A 22,851-nucleotide genomic window follows, 5' to 3' on the forward strand; every position below is an offset into this window, starting at 1 on the left:
TTTGCAATAGGAAATGGATGCAAACTTATAACAGGCTCATAGTTAGTATTTTAACTTTTTCAGTACAGCAGCATTCACCCCTTGTGGGAGTAGAACCAACAACCTTCTGCATCAAAGGCTAGTATACAACCTGTTGTGCTATTAACAATGGAAACTGACTCAGCATAAGCAGCACTAAACTTCTCTTCCCCTGCAGCTCTCAGCTCCTTGTAAAATCTACTCAATACTCAACTGCATCTCAACTTCGCAGCACAAGAAATCTGGAAAAAGCCAAATTTATTGGGGGGGCGGTCAAAAGTCCAAAACCAGGGACACACTAGACATTGCTTGTATAATCTTGGAAAGTTGCTAGAATAAAATGCTGTGTTACCACCATAAATTTTACTGCCAAGGTCCCTGTGCAAAAGAGTCAGAGCAACATACCACTATGCCAAATCAGCTGCTTTGTGAAAGAAAAATGCTGTGTTACCACCATACATTTTAATGCCAAGGTCCCTGTGCAAAACAGTCAAAGCAACATACCACTATGCCACATCAGCTGCTTTGTGAAAGAGTGGAAGACTGAAACTTAAATGGCTATCATTTAATGAATTCAGTTCTCACCATAGCTGTCAACATCTTAGCACAAAACACCTGGACAAACCCAGTAATGAGGGAATACAGCCCTCAAACATATTCAGTGAATTCAGTTCTTGCCATAGCTGTCAACCTTAGCACAAAAAACCTGAACAAAGCCAATAATGGGGTAATACAGTCCCAAAAATAAGGACAAATTTCAAATATTCATCTTATAAACTTAGAAGAATGCTAGAATAAAAGGTTGTGTTACTATGTAATAAAAGGTTGTGTTGCATGTATTTTCTGAAGAATATGATGTCTGAAATTCAAATACCTGTCAATTTTACTTCTGACGGAACAAAAACAATTTTCAGCAGAGGCCCAGGGAGAAATACTGCAGACACATGTCTTTGTAAAACGGCAGGACACCAGAGCAAATCCACACAAACACAGGGATGAGATGCAGACTCCACACAGAAGGCACCCCAGCCAAGAATCAAACCAGAAAACCTATAGCTGTGAGGCAACAATGCTACCACTGCACCATTAAATATGTAAGGAATTAAACATTCAGAAACCTGAAGTCTGAAATTCAAATGCCTGTCAATTGTATTTAACATTTGTTAATCAGGACAGTCTGACTTGGAACAAAAAAACAATTTTCAGCAGAGGCCCAGGAAGAAATAATGTAGACATGTCTTTGTAACATGGGAGGACACAAAAGCAAACCCACACAAACACAGGGAGAAGATGCAGACCACACAGAAGGCACCCCAGCCAAGAATAAAACCTGAGAACCTGCAGCTGTGAAGCAACGATGCTACCACTGCACCATCAAATATCACGCATAGCAACCTTTGGAAACCACAGATATGAGGAACAGATCAAATCAAATATGAGGCAAAAATCTGCAATTATTTTTTTTTACAAATGGTGGTGGGTAGGGAATTCAAGTCCTTAACACCTGCATACGAGGTACAGGGTTCAAGCCTGAGGTATACACCACCATGAGTTTGTTCTAGCCACCAGTTAGCAACTGGGGCATTTACACACACAAACACACACACAAAATATTAGATATATAATGATACTAAGGAAATGTGGACTCATGACCAGAGTTAAGATTCTGATTTAGCCCTCTCTCTATACAAAGGTTGTCTTTGTTTTAAATTCCAGCATTTTTATTAGTATGCAATAGGCCTACCAACCCATTCCAGAAAATGAATGTAACGTAATAAACTTTCTTTCTGACTTGCACATCTTGTCTGAACTTTTGCCACTGGAGACAAAAGGTGAAATTCACATCATTTAGTAATATCAAGCAAGTAGCTAAGAACTCATGACTGACCATCAACTGCAACCAGGGTCTCTTCTCATCCGTCTGCTTTAGCAGACACTCCTTACCTCCCCAGACGTTCTCATGACCCATGTTCTGGGCAATTGAAGAGATTGAGGCTCATGGTGCAGCATCATATTGTTGCCAAGGAGTGATTTCTACCAATGCCCCAATGCCCCCACCTTGACATACACCCATTAATATCCATCTGCCAGTGCCCCAATGCCCACCACCCCAACACACACCCATTAATATCCAGGAATAAACATACAGTAGAACATGCTGGCATTTCATCCTGCAACTACAATAATTCAGACAGTGCCCTAAACTGATCTCCCTTAAGAAAAGCACCCCCACTCTGTGCAAGGATCAGTGGCAAGGTGATCCCAAGTACATGCTCTCCTTCTCAGGATGGGCACCCCATCTTTCCATGCCAGCACCACAAACATGAGAGCAATTAATCAAACTCTACTTTCCTGGGCTGTAGTCAAGTCTTTATCCGTCTATGCCACAGTGTTGCTAGGCAGCCAAAGAATTATTACATAATATCACCACATGGCATACTATAGTCTATTTTGGTTTTTGCCTGTGCCCATCTTGTTTAGTTCCTAGCAAAACACTAGTTTGCTCTAGCAGGGAAAAAGTACTTTTTTCTCACTGCTAGCTACGGACATCACTGTGGATATGCCTGCATATAACATCCCCTCTTTGATAAAAGAAATCCTTTAAGCATTTACCATGTGTATAATGTTTACTTAAGATGTTACCAGAATGGTTAAATCCCTTTGCAGGCTTTGGGCCTTCTGCAATACTAGGAACTGCTGAAGCACTCTATGACTGAGATATATTGCTCGGCAAAAGACTATTAGACATACTGCTAAACAGTTTAGGCATTATTTATTTATTCTTACGCTTGGTTCACGGGGTAGTTCCATTAGGCCAAAGACCTCTTTTTAGGGAAGACCAGAGGTTGTATTCTTCAAGAACGTCATAAATTGTATCAAAATTCGCTGACAATGTAAAGGAGCATTAATTCACTGGCAACCTAAATGGGACATTATTTAAGTAATTGCTGTTCATTAAAGGAAATAAGAGCAAGAAATCTGGACAAAGCCATAGATAATGAGAAGACAAAGGCAGCAATAGGGACACTTTTTTAAATATTGCTATTACAAACTTTGAAAGTTGATAGAATAAATATGTTTTGCATTAATGTGAATTTTCTGAAGGGTATAACGTCTACAACTCAAATGTTTACCATTATTTTCTGACTTCAGTCCTCCATGATTTGCCAATAATTTACCACAAACCACACTTTTATGAGAAATAGACCAAAATATGGACCAAAAGTCTTGACAGTCCAAGAAAATCCATGCAGTTGAGAGGTATGTTGTTCACCCTATCTCAAAGAGAATTTTCTAAACTTCTCAGAGCTTTAAACACACTTCAAACAAGCTTTAAACATTCTTTTTTAGTCTAGCATACATTTTACACTTCATCTTCTGCAGTGTCATGCCACTAGCTTCACCTCTTCTACACGCAGTTACACTATATTGCATAACTGCTAACATCGACTGAAATTGTTTGGTAATGCCATACTAAGTAAAGACTGGTGTAGTTAACAGTTCCTTGAAGTGTTTAGATGTAGCAAGCACTGCTAAATATGCTCCTAAATCAATTCTTCAACAGATCATACAATGGCTGTCCCATTGCACAACAGATGCATTTCTCAAAATATCTTACCGTGCCAAGAACTCTATTCAACATTTGAAGATTCTCTGGTTGATTAAGCTGTGTAATAGTTTCCACATCATTTGGGTGTGACCTAGCCTTAGATTTATTAGTTCAATATCTCAAAAAGCTAAGCTGCTTCTGTCCAAGAATTCTACTTATTTAATTTCAGTCTTACAAATTCAGACTTACGTGAGGGACTTCAACATGCACCATGTTCATCCTTAATGATTTCTCATATTAAAATGTCATCTATAAACATAGGCAGGCCTTGTAATGTTCTCCTCTGAAACATTTTAGGAGTAGCTGGAGTTTAAAATGCTAGTTTATTAAGGCATTGTCTGGCAAACAGCAAGCAAGGTACTGCTTCCAAAATAAAAGGGTATCTGCCCCAGTCCCCTCACAGCATCTAGTGAAGAAAATGACATAGCTACACTCAGCTTTCTCAGTCTCTCTTTCAGAATGGGTAAAATTAATTTTTCCTTTTTACCTGTTTCATTGTCTTTTTAAAACAATGCAGTTTTGCACCTGTCATTTTTGCTGTAGGACTGTCACCATGAGAACATACCAGTTTAGCTCCCTCTCATAAGTGTAAGACACGTAAATGTGAATCTAACAACTTCAACAAATAAAAGGCATTTGTTAAAAGGAAGTACAGTGAATTTCAAAACATACACTGTGGTGCTGTTAAAGCATTTTTGTAAAGGGCTACCCCCCCCCCACACACACACACACACACACACCATTACATCCATAGCTGTCCCGCTTACCTGGAGCGACACACAAGCCCTTCAGTAGATCCCCATCCATAGTGACTCCAAATTTGGGCCACGAGATCCAATCCATAGCGACACCATTAACTCCAAATCCCTTGGGCCATTAAATCCATAGCGACACCACCACGCAAGATCCCCTGACGAGACTCCTGGAGCACATCCACCACGCGAGATCCCCGACGAGACTCCAGCCTGCCGACGTTGCAGTCTGATCTTTTTCCAGCGACAGTCTACGCAGTTAAAACTGCATAGACTTCTGGGATCTCTGCTCTGACATGTTTCCCAGTCTGGACTGCTGCTGAGGCAGTCTGCGCATGCTCCAGACTGTCTCAGCAGCAGTCTGGACTAGTGCGCATGTGCCAAAGTCCGTGAATTTTTTATTTTTTTTATCCGCGCAAATTTTAATTTTTTTTACTTCTTTTACTTTCTTTGCAGCTGTTTACAGCTGAGGGGGCTGCAGTCCAGCAGTCCAATAGCACAGGCCACCCCTGAGTAGAATAAGCAGGTGAAAAAATATGAATAAACTCTGGAAAATTGTAGGCTTGGAACACAATGCCATGAAAATTGTCTGGATAGGTATGGGAAAAGCAGAACTAAGAAGCAGGTATAGCACACAGACAAGGGGCTAGATATCTACATCTACAGGTAAAAGAAAGGGTCAAAAGAAGAAAACTACAGAGGTCAGCACTTAAATGGTTGGAAGGAAAAAGTGCACACTATAAATGGAATGAAAAACATCATGTGGACAATGATTACAAGTTGAAGAAAAAAATAAATCTTAAAATCACCATTGGCAAGTAATGTGGACAATGATTACAAGTTCAAGAAAAAAATAAATCTTAAAATCACCATTGGCAAGCAAGGAAAAATGCATACTATAGATACAAAATATGCAAATAGTTCAAATGGAAAATTAAAAAATGACAGGAACAAACATAAAGAAGAATTCAAACAAATAGAAAGACATGGAAACACAGGCCCCTAGTAGAGATAGACCTGTATTAGCTTACAACACCCATCTTTGATAAAGAGATAAAGAAAAAGACAAAGGGAAACTAAAATAAAGGTCTGGACAGGATCATTGCTGAGATCCTAGTGCATGTTCAGATAATAACTGCAGTGGAATGGGATCTAGATTTAGAAGGAAAAAATTGACAAGTAAAATGGGGAATGGTGGGTGCAGATCATAAAAAATAAGGATGGAAGAAGAGGGGATAAATAAACCAAACTGAATCTTAAAAAAAAAATCATCAGAAACATGAGAAGTGATCTGTCATACGGACCTGGCTTGGTTAAAATGTGAGCACAACATGAAGAGTGTTGACTGAAAAAGAAAGAAACAATACAAAGTGCTACATATAGCTAGAAAACTTGGAAGAACACTGACAAATTTGTGAGAAAGCTAGGAAATAAAATAGAAGTGTCAGTTTGGTATACAGAGACCAAAGGGTAAGCAGGACAGAGAGGTGATGAATAAAATAAAGGAGACACAGAAATGTCTAGAATGCTGGGAAAAGGTAGAGGAAGCGTTTAGGCATTAAGAAGTCTTGAAAGGCATGGATACAGCTGTGAAACCAACAGACAAGAATACAAAATGAAAATGAAAAGAACCAAACTCCAGGTGAAATAACCATGTTGAAGCAGGATATGTGAACGTAGAAACACGCTGGTTATATACGGCAGTACAATTGCATAAAAACTTTAATCTTCGATAGCAGAGAAGTAAGCTCTTTCACAACCAATAACAGCTGCTTCATCAGACTACATATAAAATCAAACATACTCATTTTATATTTGTGATGCAATACAAACTGTCCAATCACTGAGATACTAATTAGCACATGAAAAAATTTAAAAGGGTAAGCACACATTTGTGAAAATGCTTGTAAAAAATCTATATACATATATACATCTAGGAAATATATATACATATGCACACATATATATGACCAACCTACAAGTCAGAACTTAATAGGCACATGCATTATACTTATAAAGAATAACAAAAATATATAAAATTTGTATTTAAAATATTATAAGTTCAATGTTTCAAACTCCTTGATTTGAGGGTGGGTTTAAGCGACGTCCTGCTATTCAAATCAGGAGGTCTGTCAGCATTAAGCAGCAGTATCCACCTCTGCTCAGCCTTCTCGGTTTTATTTCTAGCATCACCTCCCCTCATACTCATCTTAACAATCTCTAAAACTAGAAACTTAAACGTATGACTGACACCTTCCTTTTTAACATGCATGGCTAACGCATTACTCTCTTTCCAATTTCTTATATCTCTGAGGTGTTCTCGGACCCTTTCCTTAAATAAACGATTAGTTCTGTCTATATAAAAAGAGTAACATTCTGTGCAATAACAAAAATAAACAACATTCTTCATTGTACAATCAGCGTAGAAGTTACAACTAATGTGAAAACCTAATGTGGGGTGTACAAAGACTGCACCTCTGTGAATATAGGTACAGGATGTGCACCTCCTGCAGCTATATGTCCCTAGTCTATCAGATGTAGTAGTTCCCTGGGTGTCATTAGTCTTATAACATGTGTCTTTTCAAGGATTTATTATTTTGGATGGAAAATTGAGGTGTATTATCTATCAATCCCTCTAATTCACTTATGGTGGATAAAATATCCCAATTATTTTTGATGACATAACAAACCACTTGAGTATTACTGGAGACAGTAAGAGGCACTCTAACTATGTCATCTCTCATATGTGGCTCAAGGAGAACTAGTGTTCCGCTATTATCTGATCGAGGCTCCATATCTCTCTTGGTGTAGTAAGGTGCACACCTATCTTGCCTGTGTTTCCATGCTTCTCTGATCTCAAAATCGATGTCATGCTCTTTATAGCCTCTATCTATAAATTCTTGTTTCAATGTGCCCAAAGCAGCTCTTAATTGTTTATCATAGTAATATAGACGCATAATACAGTAAATCTGCCCTTTTAATACATTCCGCTTAGTGTGTTTCGGATGCATGCTCTTGTTGTGTAGGAGATTGTTCTTCCTTATTGATTTCCTATATAACGTTGTTGAAACTGAATAGATGTCATCTCTAGCCACTCTTACATCTAGACACTCAATATTAGTCAGGGAATAGTTATGTGTAAACCTAAGAAAGGTATTCAAAGTGTTTATATATCTCAAGAACCCATGCAAACGTTCCTCTGTGTCATTCAATAACAAAAAAATGTCATCTACAAAATGTTTACACCAAATTATCGAGGTACAGAAAACATTGTTAGAGAGAATATACACTGTCTCCCATTGAACTAGCGATAAATTGGCATAACTATTGGCACAGGCTGTGCCCATTGCCACGCTAGTCTTCTGTAAGTAATGTTTCTGATGGAAAATAAACACATTATTCTAGAGTATAATCTCAAGTAGGGTGCACAACAATCTAACTCTGTCATAACTCATGCCCTTACTTAACTGTAAATCTGTAATGTTCTCAATGCCCCAAGAATTAGGGATCCTGGTGAAAAGTGATTCTACATCTAGAGTTACAAAATAACATTTAGTATCAATAGATTCAAGTCGATCACTCAGTTCTATCAAAAAACTCTTAGTGTCCATCAACACAGTCTCACATTGTTCAAGAATTGGGTGTAAATACTTTTCTACAAAAATGGACAGTGGCTCAGTGGCCCAACCTCTACTTGATACTATTGAACACATGGGAGGATTTGTTTCACTTTTATGGATTTTGGGTATCACTGGGTGTTCCACCTTAAAATATTCAAAAATAGGTTCACTAATCATGTGGCTAGTCAGAATATGAAAAATCAAAAATTCTATTCTATCTATAATGCCCTTAACTACATTAGCTCATAGAGCAGCATAAGTGTCAGCATCACTCAATAGAAGCATCATACTGTTGTAATACATATCACTATCTAAAAGAACAATACCACCTCCTTTGTCGGCAGGTCGTATTTCTAGTGAAGACAAATTCTTCAGTTCCTGTAGGGCTACATAATCATCTGGCGTCATGTTGAAAAAGGTAGATCTTACTTCATGTTTAAATTTCTCCCTTAGTTGTCTTTCGCATACTTCCACAAATGTGTCTATACCTAAGTGCGCAGGTGGAATGAAAGTGCTAGGTTTTTTAAAAACATCTTGCTCACTCATATTACCCTTGAACATAGTCTTCAACGTAAGATTTCTTCCGAACATTCTAAGATCTTGTAGAATATCAGTTAAATCAGCTTTCTGTGCTGGTATAAAACTCAGCCCTTTGTTCAAAAGCTGAAGTTGCCCATCAGTTAACACATGTGGAAATATTAAAGACTAGGCTTGTCTCACCTTTTTGCCTGTCCTTGCAGGTTCCTCTATGCTGGATTGACGAAGTATCCGCCCCATTTTCACCCGACTTCTTGATCTCCCTCTTATGGGAAGCAGATTGTTCAATAAAAAATGTCCTTGTGAAAAGTTTGATATTGTCGCAGAATTAGTATTCGTACCCGTAGCTGATGGATCTTGTGCAAACTCACTATGCCTAACTACCTAATTTGTAGTTATACTTCTGTCAGATATAACCTCTCGCTCATGTGAGGTAGTGTCTGTATTCACTGTATTAACCTCCATCTGAATTCCCGTACTCGTGGGTAAGTTTAAAGTTCTGTTGTCAGCATTGCTCTCCAATAAAGACGAAGTCAAGTGGGGAGGGGCTGAATCACCTGTCACACCTCCTCTCGCATACCCATAGCGTCTAGTTGTTGTTTCATGTTGCATAGAGGCTTGTTGCTGTCTGTCCCTAGCCCAAGAAAAGACATTCCCGTTTCGGAAATCAAAGAGATTTCTCTGGAATTTACATGTCTTAGTTACAGAGAGTCTCTTCTCATAACCATTAATAGCTTCATAGAGAGATTCCATTCTATCTCCTATGACCTCTATCGGGTATGTGTCGCAGATCTCATTTTGTAGCATGTTAATCTCATTCTGCAACTTATTCTCAGATGGTCGGAAAAACTCAATAAGTAGTTGCATATACTTTGCACTACATTCTAAACTGAGTAATTGCCAGCGTCTTAAAAGCACTGGGTACATCCGGCCATAACTAGGCATTGTCAATACACGTAGCCCTCTTGGGGCTATATTGTGCTGCAAGAGAGCTTCCAAGTGAAAATGCTGCCATTGCAGCCATTTGAATTTATAAAGTTTGTTTTCAAGCTCACGATATTTACAAAGAAATTCATAATGAAGACCAATGTCATTCTGCACTATACCTTCAGAGAACAAAAATAATAGAATTGAAAATGAAAAGAACCAAACCTATTTTGTATGGACTGTCCAAAATCCATAAAAGTGAAACAAATCCTCCCATGCATCTAATAGTATCAAGCAGAGGTTGGGCCACTGAGCCACTGTCCATTTTTGTAGAAAAGTATTTTTACCCGATTCTTGAACAATGTGAGACTGTGTTAATGGACACTAAGAGTTTTTTGATAGAACTGAATGATCAACTTGAATCTAATGATACTAAATGTTATTTTGTAACTCTAGATGTAGAATCACTTTTCACCAGGATCCCTAATTCTTGGGGCATTGAGAACATTACAGATTTACAGTTAAGTAAGGGCATGAGTTATGACAGAGTTAGATTGTTGTGCACCCTACTTGAGATTATACTTGAGAATAACGTGTTTATTTTCCATCAGAAACATTACTTACAGAAGACTAGCGTGGCAATGGGCACAGCCTGTGCCAATAGTTACGCCAATTTATCGCTAGTTCAATGGGAGACAGTATATTTTCTCTAACAATGTTTTCTGTACCTCGATAGTTTGGTGTAAACATTTTGCAGATGACATTTTTTTGTTATTGAATGACACGGAAGAATGTTTGCATGGGTTCTTGAGATATATAAATACTTTGAATACCTTTCTTAGGTTTACACATAACTATTCCCTGACTAATATTGAGTTTCTAGATGAAAGAGTGGCTAGAGATGACATCTGTTCGGTTTCAACAATGTTATATAGGAAACCAATAAGGAAGAACAATCTCCTACACAACAAGAGCATGCATCCGAAACACACTAAACGGAATGTATTAAAATGGCAGATTTACCGCATTATGCGTTTATATAACCACGATGAACAATTGAGAGCTGTCTTGGGCATGTTGAAACAAGAATTTATAGATAGAGGCTATAAAGAGCATGACATTGATTTTGAGATCAGAGAAGTATGGAAACACAGGCAAGATAGGTGTGCACCTTACTACACCAAGAGAGACATGGAGCCTCGATCAGATAATAGTGGAACACTAGTTCTCCTTGAGCCACGTATGAGAGACGACATAGTTAGAGTGCCTGTTACTGTCTCCAGTAATACTCAAGTGGTTTGTGATGTCATCAAGAATAATTGGGATATTTTATCCACCATAAGTGAATTAGACGGATTGATAGGTAATACACCTTAATTTTCCTTCCAAAATAATAAATCCTTGAAAAGACACTTATGTTATAAGACTAATGACACCCAGGGAACTACTACATCTGATAGACTAGGGACATATAGCTGCAGGAGGTGTACAGCCTGTACCTATATTCACAGATCTGCAGTGTTTGTACACCCCACGTTAGGTTTTCACATTAGTTGTAACCAAGGGAGCCCGCAGGATTTTTTGCAGGGGGGTGCAAATCCAGAGCCCCACCCACATAGCTCTCCCCGCCCCCTGCCAACAAAGCCCCGCCCAAGTCCACCCACCCCAAGCCCCGCCCGCACAGCCATTCCAGTGTCCCATTACTTGGCTATTTCTCCCCATTTGCCATAGACACTGTTCAAATCTGTGTGCATACTGTTTTATGCTTTAGTTCTACAATGATTACAGGCAGTTGGATTTAATTTACAACTTTTATTTCAAACGTTATAGCCCAAACACTGAGACATTTACTAAACCTAAACAAAGCAATAGTCTTACAATGAAAACAGACTTGGCATTAAAGCTTCTCTACTTTTGAAACTCACATTCAATGAAACAGCATTGAAACCCACATTCAAAGAAAATGCATCTGGCCAGTGGCAGGTTATTTACCTTTGAACTGTTTTCAAGCAATAAGCTCCTTGCACACTGTTAGGGCCATGCAAAAGTTTTGATTTACCTGATTGTATTAATTATAATATATAATTGAATTATATCCCTTGTATTATACAGCAACACTTGTTTGAGTGTCTCTGCCGAAGTAAAAGTAATCTGAATAATTCCACATTAAAGATATATGAAACTAATGAAGATGTTGTTGCTAGAAAACAACTGTATATTTCAGTGTTTCATCTACAAATTCAGTGCCTGCTGCTGTCAAAGAATAAATTGCCTATGTTAAATGAAAAAAATGGTAAGCTGGTATATTACAATAGAAAATGGATGGCAAGCTGAAAAACAGGTTCATAGTTATTAGGCATCTCATCCAAAGGAGGACATCCTCAGGACTGCAGCATACAAATGTACATGCTGTAGGAATAGAACCTCAAGCCTCTACATTAAGATGCAAGTATTCTACTTGTGGTGCTACTAACATAGCTTTAAAACTTTATACCACAATAGAGATACCATTTGCTAAACAAAACAGTTGCACATTGTAAATAGACTTGGCATGAGCAGCAGTAAACTTTGCTTCCTTAAAACTCACAGTTCCTTGAAAATGCACTTGAAAATAAATTCCACCTGCTAACTCTAACTTGGGCATTTCACTTCCTCTCTCTCACAAACATACCACACCCTCTAGGCCTCAACCTTAGTGCAAGAAATCTGGACAAAGCCTAAAATAAATAGAGACAGATTATAAATATGGCTCTCATAAACTTAGAAAATTGCAAGAGTAACAGGATTTGTGTTAGTATGCATTTTTCTAAATGATATGACATCTAAAACTGAAATGTCTCATTATTTAGCAACTTCAATCCTTTTTAGGAGGAATATGGGGCAAAAATCTGGACATTCTGCAAAAACCTGGACAGCTGAGGGGTATGCTACCTCCCTCTTATACACACACAAAATAATTCTGGTCAGACTTGAATTAGTTCTGGGAAGGTTGCATTGAACGGCACCGTGCTTGATCTGAAGTGGGTGAAATCCTGGTAGCCAGTGATAATAACTGATCTGCAACTCAGCAATGTGGAGCATTAAAGCATTTTTAGCAGAGCATTGTTTCATCACTACCTATTGTGTTTGCACATAAGCTGTAGTTATTTCAAACATTTGCCTTTTTTGATTACTACAGAGTACATTTACCCACCAGAGCTATTGTGTTTTGACTTCAGTGTGGAGCTTACCTAGTTGTTGCAGGGCTTGGCTTTTAAGTAAGGTAGCAATGCTTATTTACCATATACCATTAAAGCCACCCAACTAAGTGTACTAACACACAAACACTGCTATAAGACACTGGTCTCCAATAAAATGTAATGAGCTTCTGAAAATACTGTAATCCTGTCCTTTTATTACAAATACTGTCATATGCATTTCAATAACCAAGGCTTATACATTATCTAGTTATGTAAATATTCTCTGCATGGCAACAACGAAAAGGCTTTCAGTGCTGGTAATTCTTTAACAATATGCTTACTAAAGCTTACTTGCATCTTACAATCTCCGACAAGCTTACCTGATGTTCATTAAACCATGGCTACTTAAACAGAGCAACAGGGCACTGTGACAGCATGCAGTTCCTGAATAATAAGAAGCATAAATCAACAGTATAAAAATCTGATAGAAAACCAGAACATTCTGCAAAATCAAGGACAGATGAAAAGCCACGGTTGTATTTGTGATCTACCTTGGATGGGGGAATACTCTGCACACTTACACTGCATAACTGCTCCTTGCCTTCCTTGGATACATCCAGAGCCACTACAATGGAGGGTGGTGTGCAATAAGTATGTCATAATTTGAAATGTCTCTGGCTGACAGTGATGGCTCTGACACTCATACCTCTCAACTTCAGAGCAAGAAATCTGGACAAAGCCATACATAGAACTAGAAGTTGGACACAGGCCCAAAAAATAAGGCCAATTTTTAAATATTGCTCTTATTAACTTAGATAATAGAATAGTAGTAGATCTTGCATTAGTACGAATTTTCTGAAGGGTATAAAATCTGAAACTCAAATGTCTGCCATTATTTTCTAACTTCAATCTTTAATGACTTGCCACTAATTTGCCAGAAAACCACAAGTTTATGAAAAACGGACCAAAATGTGATGCAAAAATACCTGTCAAAAAAGGGACACCTTTTTAGTATTAACATTGTTAACTTGAGCAACCAACAAAATAAGAGCATTTACATGCATTTCTGAAATAAAAGTAATCTATAACTCTGATCATTAGTTATATACAATTGTAAACCCTCCACATTTTCTTCCAAAATTGCCATTTTGGAGGAGGGATTATTAGGGGAGAGCAACATTTTGAGCCAAAATTGGGGACAATTGAGAGTTTGGATATTCCTAATCTACAGTGCTTTGCACGTACCTCTCAACCTCTTAATGCAGGAAATCTGGACAAGGCCAAATATATTGGGGGAACATACAAACACTACTAAAAATTGCTCTTGTATAAACTTAAGACAGTCTTGCATTAGCATGCATTTTTCTGAAGGTTATGACGTCTGAAACTGTGTCATTTAGTGACTTCATTCCTAAATGATTTGCTAGAAAACCACAAATTTTATGAGGAACAAACCAAAAATAAGAAGCAAATATCTATTCATTCTGCAAAGATATGGACAACTGAGAGGTATAGTTCAATTGGGGCTGTCTGAGTTTGCTAGCCCCCCCTCACAAAATCATGGTCAAATGGAGCCTCCCCCTGCAGCCATTCCAATGTCCCATTCCTTGGTTATTTTGCCCCATTTACCATAAACACTGTAATGTGCATACTGCTTTACTTCTGCGATGATTTAGGATTTCATTTGAAAGTTTTATTTTGCATTTTACAGCACAAACCCTAATACATATCTGTTAAACAAAGCAATGCAGTCTCACAATGAAAATAGACTAACATTAAAACTTCTCTGCCCTTGAAACTCACATGCATTGAAACAGCATTGAAACCCACATTCAAAGAAAATACATTTTGCCAGTGGCAGATAAATATTAACTCTGGGCTGTCTTCAAAATCATAGGCCCCTCGAACATAACATACACATGCTCTTTGATACACCTTCCTGACTGTATTACATTATATTCCTTGTACAATACAGTACAGTTGTTAGAGGGCATTTTAAATTTATTGTTTTGAACATTTTTCCAGTAAACAATGAAACAAAATGCATACACCAATGACAAAACTGCCCAATTCAGAACATTTCCATCATAAAAAGTCTACTTAACCTTCTATAGTCCACCAGTATCAGTAAAAATATGCACAATCTCTGAAGTAGTAAAATCCCCATTAAAGAAATTTGTAACTAATAAAGAGGTTGCTGCTTTATATGTCATTGTTTAATCTACAAATAAAGTGCCTGTTACCCTTGAAGAATAAATTGCCTTTGTTGCATGCAATAAAAAAATGATAAGCTAGTAATACCGCAATAGGGAATGGATAGCAAACTGATAACAGGTTCATAGTTACTAGGTATCTTTACCAAAAGGACTGCAGCATCCACCCCTTTTACAACATAGTACAGTATCAGCAATGCATCTACCTACTGTGGGAGTAGAACCCACAGCCTTCAGCATCAAAAGCAAAGACACTATCTGTTGTGCTATTAACAATGCAAGCAGACTAAACATAAGCAGCACTAAACTTTTGCTCCCCTGCAGCTCTCAGCTCGTAAAATCTACTCAACACTCAGCTGTATCTCTGAACTTTGCAGCACAAGAAATCTGGAAAAAGCCAAAATTTATTTGGGGGGGCGGGGGGACAAAAGGCCAAAAACCAGGGACACATTTTAAACATTGCTTGTATAATGTTGGAAAGTTGCTAGAATAAAATGCTGCGTTACCACCAAAGATTTCACTGCCACATCTTGAACCCAGGGGACCCTGTGCAAAACAGTCAGAGCAACATACCACTATGCCAAATCAGCTGTTTTGTGAAAGAGGAAGACTGAAACTTAAATGGCAACCATTTAGTGAATTCAGTTCTCACCATAGCACAGCTGTCAACCTCTTAGCACAAAATACCTGAACAAAGCCAATAATGGGTGAATACAGCCCCCAAACATTCAGTGAATTCAGTTCTCACCATAGCTCTCAACCTCTTAGCAAAAAACACCCAGACAAAGGCAGTAATGGGGGAATATAGCCCCCAAACATATTCAGTGAATCCAGTTCTTACCGTAGCTCTCAACCTTAGCACAAAACCTGGATGAAGCCAATAAATACCTGAATAAAGCCAATACTGGGTGAATACAGCCCCCAAACATATTCAGTGAATTCAGTTCTTACCATAGCTCTCAACCTTAGCACAAAACCTGGATGAAGCCAATAATGGGGGGATACAGTCCCAAAGACAGGGATACATTTCAAATATCCATCTTGTACACTTAAAAAATTGCTAGAATAAAAGCTTTTGTTACCATGCACTTTCTGAAGAATATGAAGTCTGATATTGAAATGAGTGCCCATTTTTTTAACATTTGTTAACCAGGAAAGTCTGACTTGGAAAATAAGCTAATTTTTAGCAGAGGCCCAGGGAGAAACACTCCAGACAGCCAAGAATCAAATGAGAGAACATGTAGCTGTCAGGCAACAAGGACACAAATACAGAAACCACAGATTTTATGAGGAACAGAAAAAGTATGAGGGGAAAACCTGCAACATTTTTACAAATGGTGGTGGGTAGGGAATTCAGGCTCTTGCCACTTGGGCCCAAGGTACAGGGTTCAGGCCTTATTCTCTACCCACCACCATGTAACTCCTAGGGCATTTCACACACACACACACACACACACACACCTTACTAAAGCTGCCCGTTTCAGTTCCTGTTCCATTAAAGCGTCCCATCTTCCATCTGTTTCAGTTCCCGCTCGCTTGCAAGGGTCCCATCTTTAGTAAAGTCCTCTAAACTGTCTGTTTCAGTTCCCGCGTGATGATGTCACAGCATCCTCTAAACTGTCCATTTTAGTTCCCGCTCGCAAACTGCGCGAGATGATGTCAGCACGCCTGCGACTGGACTTCTTAAAGAAGAACGCCCTAAAAAAAAAAAAAACTTTTTTTTTTTTAAATTAAAAGATTAACTTGTCAGCAAATTCCAGGGGGTGCAAGTGCACCCCCTTGCACCTGCCTGCGGGCGCCCTTGGTTGTAACTTCTATGCTGATTGTACAAAGAAGAATGTTGTTTATTTTTGTTATTGCACAGAATGTTATTCTTTTTATATAGACAAAACTAATCATTTATTTAAGGAAAGGGTCCTAGAACATCTCAGAGATATAAGAAATTGTAAAGAGGGTAATGCCTTAGCCATGCATGTTAAAAAGGAAGGTGTGAGTCATACGTTTAAGTTTCTAGTTTTGGAGATTGTTAAGATGAGTATGAGGGGAGGTGATGCTAGAAATAAAACCGAGAAGGCTGAGCAGAGGTGGATACTGCTGCTTAATGCTGACAGACCTCCTGGTTTGAATAGCAGGATGTCGCTTAAACCCACCCTCAAATCAAGGAGTTTGAAACATTGAATTTATAATATTTTAAATACAAATTTTATATATTTTTTTGTTATTCTTTATAAGTATAATGCATGTGCCTATTAAGTTCTGACTTGTAGGTTGGTCATATATGTGTGTGTATATATATTTCCTAGATGTATATATGTATGTAGATATAGTTTTTACAAGCATTTTCACAAATGTGTACTTACCCTTTTACATTTTTCATGTGTTAATTAGTATCTCAGTGATTGGACAGTTTGTATTGCATCACAAATATAAAATGAGTATTTTGATTTTATATGTAGTCTGATGAAGCAACTGTTATTGGCTGTGAAATCATTTACTTCTCTGCTATCGAAGATTAAAGTATTTATGCAATTGTACTGCTGTGTATAACCAGCGTGTTTCTACGTTCAAGAATACTAAATGGTTGATACTGAACTCTGCTGTCCTTTGAGAAACTAGGTAAGGAAGAGAAGAAGTGATGCTGGAGGTGTGGTAACAGCCACCTCAGGGTAATACAATTGGTGTGAAACTGCACATTGGCAAATATGGGAAGAATCAGAAAAGGAATGGAAACAGATATATAATGTAGAATTAAAAAAAATAGAGGAGAGAATGCTGTCTATCAGAACTAGAAATGGGAAGAAATCATTAAAAGAAACCATAAGGTACACAGTCTGTTAAAGATAGCAGACATAAAGTACCAAATAACCAGTAACTGGAAAGGAAAGAATTCCAAGTATAGGACATCTCTGTCTCTCTCTACATATATGTACATATAAATTCATATATATATATATATATATATATATATATATATATATATATATATATATATATATAGGTCGAGGACTGTTTACCGAATTCACAGTTTACTGAAACAGAAACGCTCTCGCAGTTTCACAAAAGTGCTTTTTCATCAAAAATGCACTTTCGCGAAACAGAAATAAAAAAGGTAAAAAAACATTGTAAAAGCGCTGTTGGTGAGATCACGTCACTGTGGGGATAAAGGAGAATTCCCTTTTCCCCACTGTAGTGCGATCTCAGAGTGAGAATATAAAATGGGGGGTGTGGGGGAGCAGGGGGGTCTTGCATAAAGGTGATTACTATTTTTTTTTAGTTTGTTATGTTTTTTATTTTTTTATTACTGTTTCGCGAAAGTGCATTTTTGATGAAAAAGCACTTTCGCTAAACTGTCCGCGACCGTTTGTGTTTTGGTAAAGTGTGAATTCAGTGAATTCAGTAAATAGTCCTATATATATATATATATATATATATATATATATATGTATATATATATATATATATATATATATATATATATATATATATATATATATATATATACATATACACATATATATGTACATATATATATATATATATATATATATATATATATATATATATATATATATACATTATGACTTTGTGACTGTAGAGTCAATATACTTAAGTTAGAGGGGAAAGGGCAGGTTTATCCCCATGGGGGTAGCATCTGCTTGTTTGTGATGCCATTTTTTCCTTCAGTGTGCAGGGTGCTTTGATTTATGCATTTTTCAAATTCTTTCACTTTTTTGAGAGTGCTTTTGTTTGCCTTGGATTTGTCTTTTTGAAATGGAATCACACTCACAGTACCAGTGTTGCTGCTTAATGTAAATTGCTTTGTAGGACTACAACATGGTTTGGACCTATTTCTTTTTTTCTTTGTTATAAATCATTATATGTATATTTACATGAGTGAGGTTTGTTTAATAAATGATAGTTTCAAACAAACATGTGAGTAGGGTTAGGTACAGTTGTATATTGGATAGCCATACCATGTTCATAGGTTCATAAGTTGGTCCTATACTGTTGGCCCAAGGGCCTATGCAAGCCTACCCATAACAATTCCCTGACTATTTCTTCCCACAGTATTTACTTTCCTGGACCCATGTCTAGCAGGGCGACTGACATGATCCCACAGCAACCAATAGCTGCTCAGAGTTGACTGTTTTTGGCTGTAGAACTGCATGAATCAGGATGTCTGAACAACAGAAATTACATGGAGCTCCTCAACTACTCTCTGAAATTAGGAAAAAGATAAACATCCTTAGCACGTCCATAGTGTGAGACCCAATATTAACAGTACTGTGCTTAAGAGTGCTTAACAAAAGTATGCTAAGGACCACTAAGCACTGCACTGTTAAAACTGATTATCATGCTAGGGACTAATAGAAAGCAGGCCAATCAACAAAGAACAGAGAAAGAAGGTAGAACAGCTATTAAAATCTCGCTCTGCTACACTAAACAGAAAGTGTGTCAGAACAATGTGTCTAACTCCTTTAAACGCCATTAGTTCTACAGAGGAGCACTTTGTCTCTGCTTGCTGTCTGTACCTCTTAACTGTCCCTTTTGCATAGAACATCCCTAATCTTGCTGCATATATTTAACATGTTCCTCATAAATTTTTTGATTTTCTAGTAAATCACTAAGGATTACAGTCAGTCAATAATGCTAGACATTTAAGAGTTTCATGCTTCATATAATTCAGAAAATGTTTTTTCATGCAAATCCTTTCATTCTGTCAACTTTTTAAACAAATTAGAGAAATATTTAAAAATGTTCCTAATTTAACCCTTTGTTCTTTGATTAGTTTTGGATTTGTCCAATTTCTGTCTAGCTGAGGGGGTTTTGGATTTGCGCCAGTGCTCACAGGCTTTATCCCTGTTTTTCATTTCTGACTTAGTGTTTTTCTGTAGCCATGCGGAGGGTTGTGCTTTGGTTCTGGAAAGTCTTATGGGGGCATGGTAATTAAGGATGCTCAGGAAGGTAGTATTAAAAAATTCAACTGCGTCATCAAGACTGAGGTACTTTAGAGAATGCCAGTCACATTCTTTGAGGGATGATATGAATGTGAGTGGGTTAAAGTTTAGTTTTTTACGTATTTTATGGTAGATGACAGGTTTAGCTTGGTATAAATATTTTTTTAGTAGGAATGTTGGGGAGTGATCACTGAGGCTGTCTGATAAGCAGCCTGTTATATATGACTGGGGGCTCTTACTGACTAGTATCCAGTCCAGGGTAGTGTGCTTAATGGAGTTTTTATTTATCCTGGTTGGCGACTGGACTAGTTGGGTGAAGCCATGATGGTTTACATGGTGGGTTGGATGGTTGCCAGAACAGGATTGCCAGTCAATATTGAAATCACCTAAAATGATAGTTTATTGGCGGAGATGGTGGGTAGACCAGCTGAGGAGGTTTTCTAGTGGAGGGATGTTTTGGCCAGGTGGGAAGTGGCATCCAATTATGTTGATGGTTTTGTTTTGGTTTATTTTGAGGTTGGTATATATTATTTCTTCATTCCCTATTTGTGGAGCTGATGATTTTAAGATCTGGATGTTTAGATGCTGTTTAAATATTACAGCTACACCGCCTCCTTTCTTGTTTAGCCTGTCTACTCTTAGTATGCCCTAACCTGTAGGGAGTATTTGCTCACTGGTAATGTGAGGTTTTAGCCAGGTTTCTGTCAGGATGACTATATCTGGGGAGTACAAGTCTATGTTGGTATGGAGTTTATGGACTTTGTTGGATATACTTCTAATATTTAGGCTTAGTAGAAGGAAGTCACTTGGCTTTCTATTGGCTGTAATATGGGAGAAGTTGTGGTTTCTAGTCTGATTATGAGGACTGGGGTTGGAGATGGTAGGGCCAGGGTTGGGGTGGATGCCTCCACTTAGGGCTAGTTTTGATATGCATGAGGTTATTAGTTTTCTCAGTTTTTGAATGTGTTTGTTTATAAGGGGAACTTTATGATTGTGCTCTGTGGGTAATAGGTATGGCGGGAGGGTTACTATGTTAAGTTGTAGGGATGCTTTATGTTTGAGTAATATAGTTGGTAGAATATGTGGGGGGTACATAGGAATGGTTCTTGAGTTGGTGGGAGGGCAGCTGAGTGAGGGTGAGACATGAGTGGTGGTGTGAGTAGCAGTACAGTGGTAGTGGTTGAGTGGGGGGATAATGGAGCTTTGGTAGGATATAAGATATGCAAAGAGAGTGCATGCAGTGAGCATAGGTAAGGTATGCTTGTACATGTTAGTTGAGGAGGTGTGATAGTGGTGGGAAGATGGTGGAGGTAGTGTTGGGTTAGTGCTGTGGTTGGCTATTGGAAAGATGGGAGGGGTTTGTGAGTGTAATAAAGGTGGGACCACTGGGGGTGGGAGGGAATAGGGGGCAGGGTGAGGAGCAAAGGGGGTAGAGACCCTGTTAGTTGCTCTTATGAGGGGCTGGAAACAATCAGGTAACAGAGTTAACTGATAAATGAACATATGATAGTGACAAGGGTGGTTGTAGTTTTAAAAATGGTGCCTGCCACAGGTAATATTTATTAACTTTGGGATTGTCTTAAGGTAATAAACAGGGAAGGGGGAGGGGAGAACAAGGGTATGAGCAGGCAGTTCTTTGTACTGCTGCTAATGAGTCAAAGCAAAGACAGGTTTGTGTTTAAGAAACAATCACAATTGACCAAGGACTGCTCTGAAACTGTAAGTCATTTCTTAACCATTTCTCAGGTGGAAAAACAGGATAACCTTGTATCAGTAAGCTACTGTGGTCTCAGTTTAAGTTAACAAACACACAGTATTGATCAGTTATGGATACTATTTGCTAACAGAAGAGAATAAGAGAGAAAGTGGAAGATGAGAGTGTGTGTGTGTGTGTGTGTGTGTGTGTGTGTGTGTGCGTGTGTGGGGTGGGGGGGCTGCTTACAAGCCAAAGCAGAGTGCTCTCCAGGGGAAAATGAATATTGGCTCAAACAGGTCGACACATATTCAAAGTTAACTTTAGCTGTTTGCAGACAGTTCAGACCCGGACTGCACTTTTCTTATAAGAATGATAAAGGTGGTACCGCAATTGAATACTTGAGTGGTGTTAGGTTCAAAATTAACTTTAGCTGTTTGCAGACAGTTCAGACCCAGATTGCGCTTTTCTTATAAGAATGATAAAGGTGGTACCGCAGTTGAATACTTAAGAGTGGTGTTAGGTTCAAAGTTAACTTTAGCTGTTTGCAGACAGTTCAGACCTGGACTGTGCTTTTCTTATAAGAATGATAAAGGTGGTACCGCAGTTGAATACTTAAGAGTGGTGTTAGGTTCAAAGTTAACTTTAGCTGTTTGCAGACAGTTCAGACCTGGACTGCGCTTTTCTTATAAGAATGATAAAGGTGGTACCGCAGTTGAATACTTAGGGTGTGTTAGGTTCAAAGTTAACTTTAGCTGTTTGCAGACAGTTCAGACCCGTCAGACAAACTACTGACCTGTAATTAAGTATTAGGAAAACCTTTGCTTCCTTTAAACAGTAGATACAAAACAACTGTCAGGAACATCCTTGTAAAACATGACTTCCAAATAATTAACCATATCGGTGGAATGTTGATATGTAAACTTTAGAAACATGCCAGTGTGGTGTATATATGAAATAAAGTCAATGATTCTACCCGGAAAAGTTGTCCAAAATATAAAAATATCAAGGTAGTGTAAATAAATCTGCCAAGTCTTGGAAGACCGAGCCAAGAATATAAGATGTCTTCCAACTGTACATGACCAAGTTGGCATAGATCGGAGCACAAGCCACTCCCATAACCACCCTAAAAACTTGTGTAAAATATTCCCCTTCAAAGAAAATGAAGTTATTATAGAGAATAAACTCTCTGAGTTCTGTAACAAAGTTGATGAGAGTATCATCAAAATGGGTTACCTCCAACAGAGCAGAATGAAAAAGATCCAACCCAGTAGAGTGGGGTTTACTGGTGAATAGATCAATAATGTCAATAGTTTAAAAAATGACATGACAGCTTTTGAATAT

The 22,851-nt window shown here is 38.0% G+C and overlaps 1 protein-coding gene across 1 annotated transcript in view; it reads right to left on the minus strand.

Annotated features, from left to right (window-relative positions):
• NBEA (neurobeachin) overlaps positions 1–22,851 on the minus strand; it is a 4,581,458-nt gene that overhangs the window by 3,624,011 nt on the left and 934,596 nt on the right. Inside the window, exon 12 of the mRNA XM_044072852.1 lies at positions 8,955–9,643. Coding sequence (XP_043928787.1) covers positions 8,955–9,643 — 689 coding nt within the window. The remainder of the gene's footprint in view (positions 1–8,954; positions 9,644–22,851) is intronic.

Source organism: Protopterus annectens, chromosome 5.part1 (genome assembly GCF_019279795.1).
Source record: "Protopterus annectens isolate FY-2018-M chromosome 5.part1, PAN1.0, whole genome shotgun sequence".
Classification (NCBI taxonomy): domain Eukaryota; kingdom Metazoa; phylum Chordata; order Ceratodontiformes; family Protopteridae; genus Protopterus; species Protopterus annectens.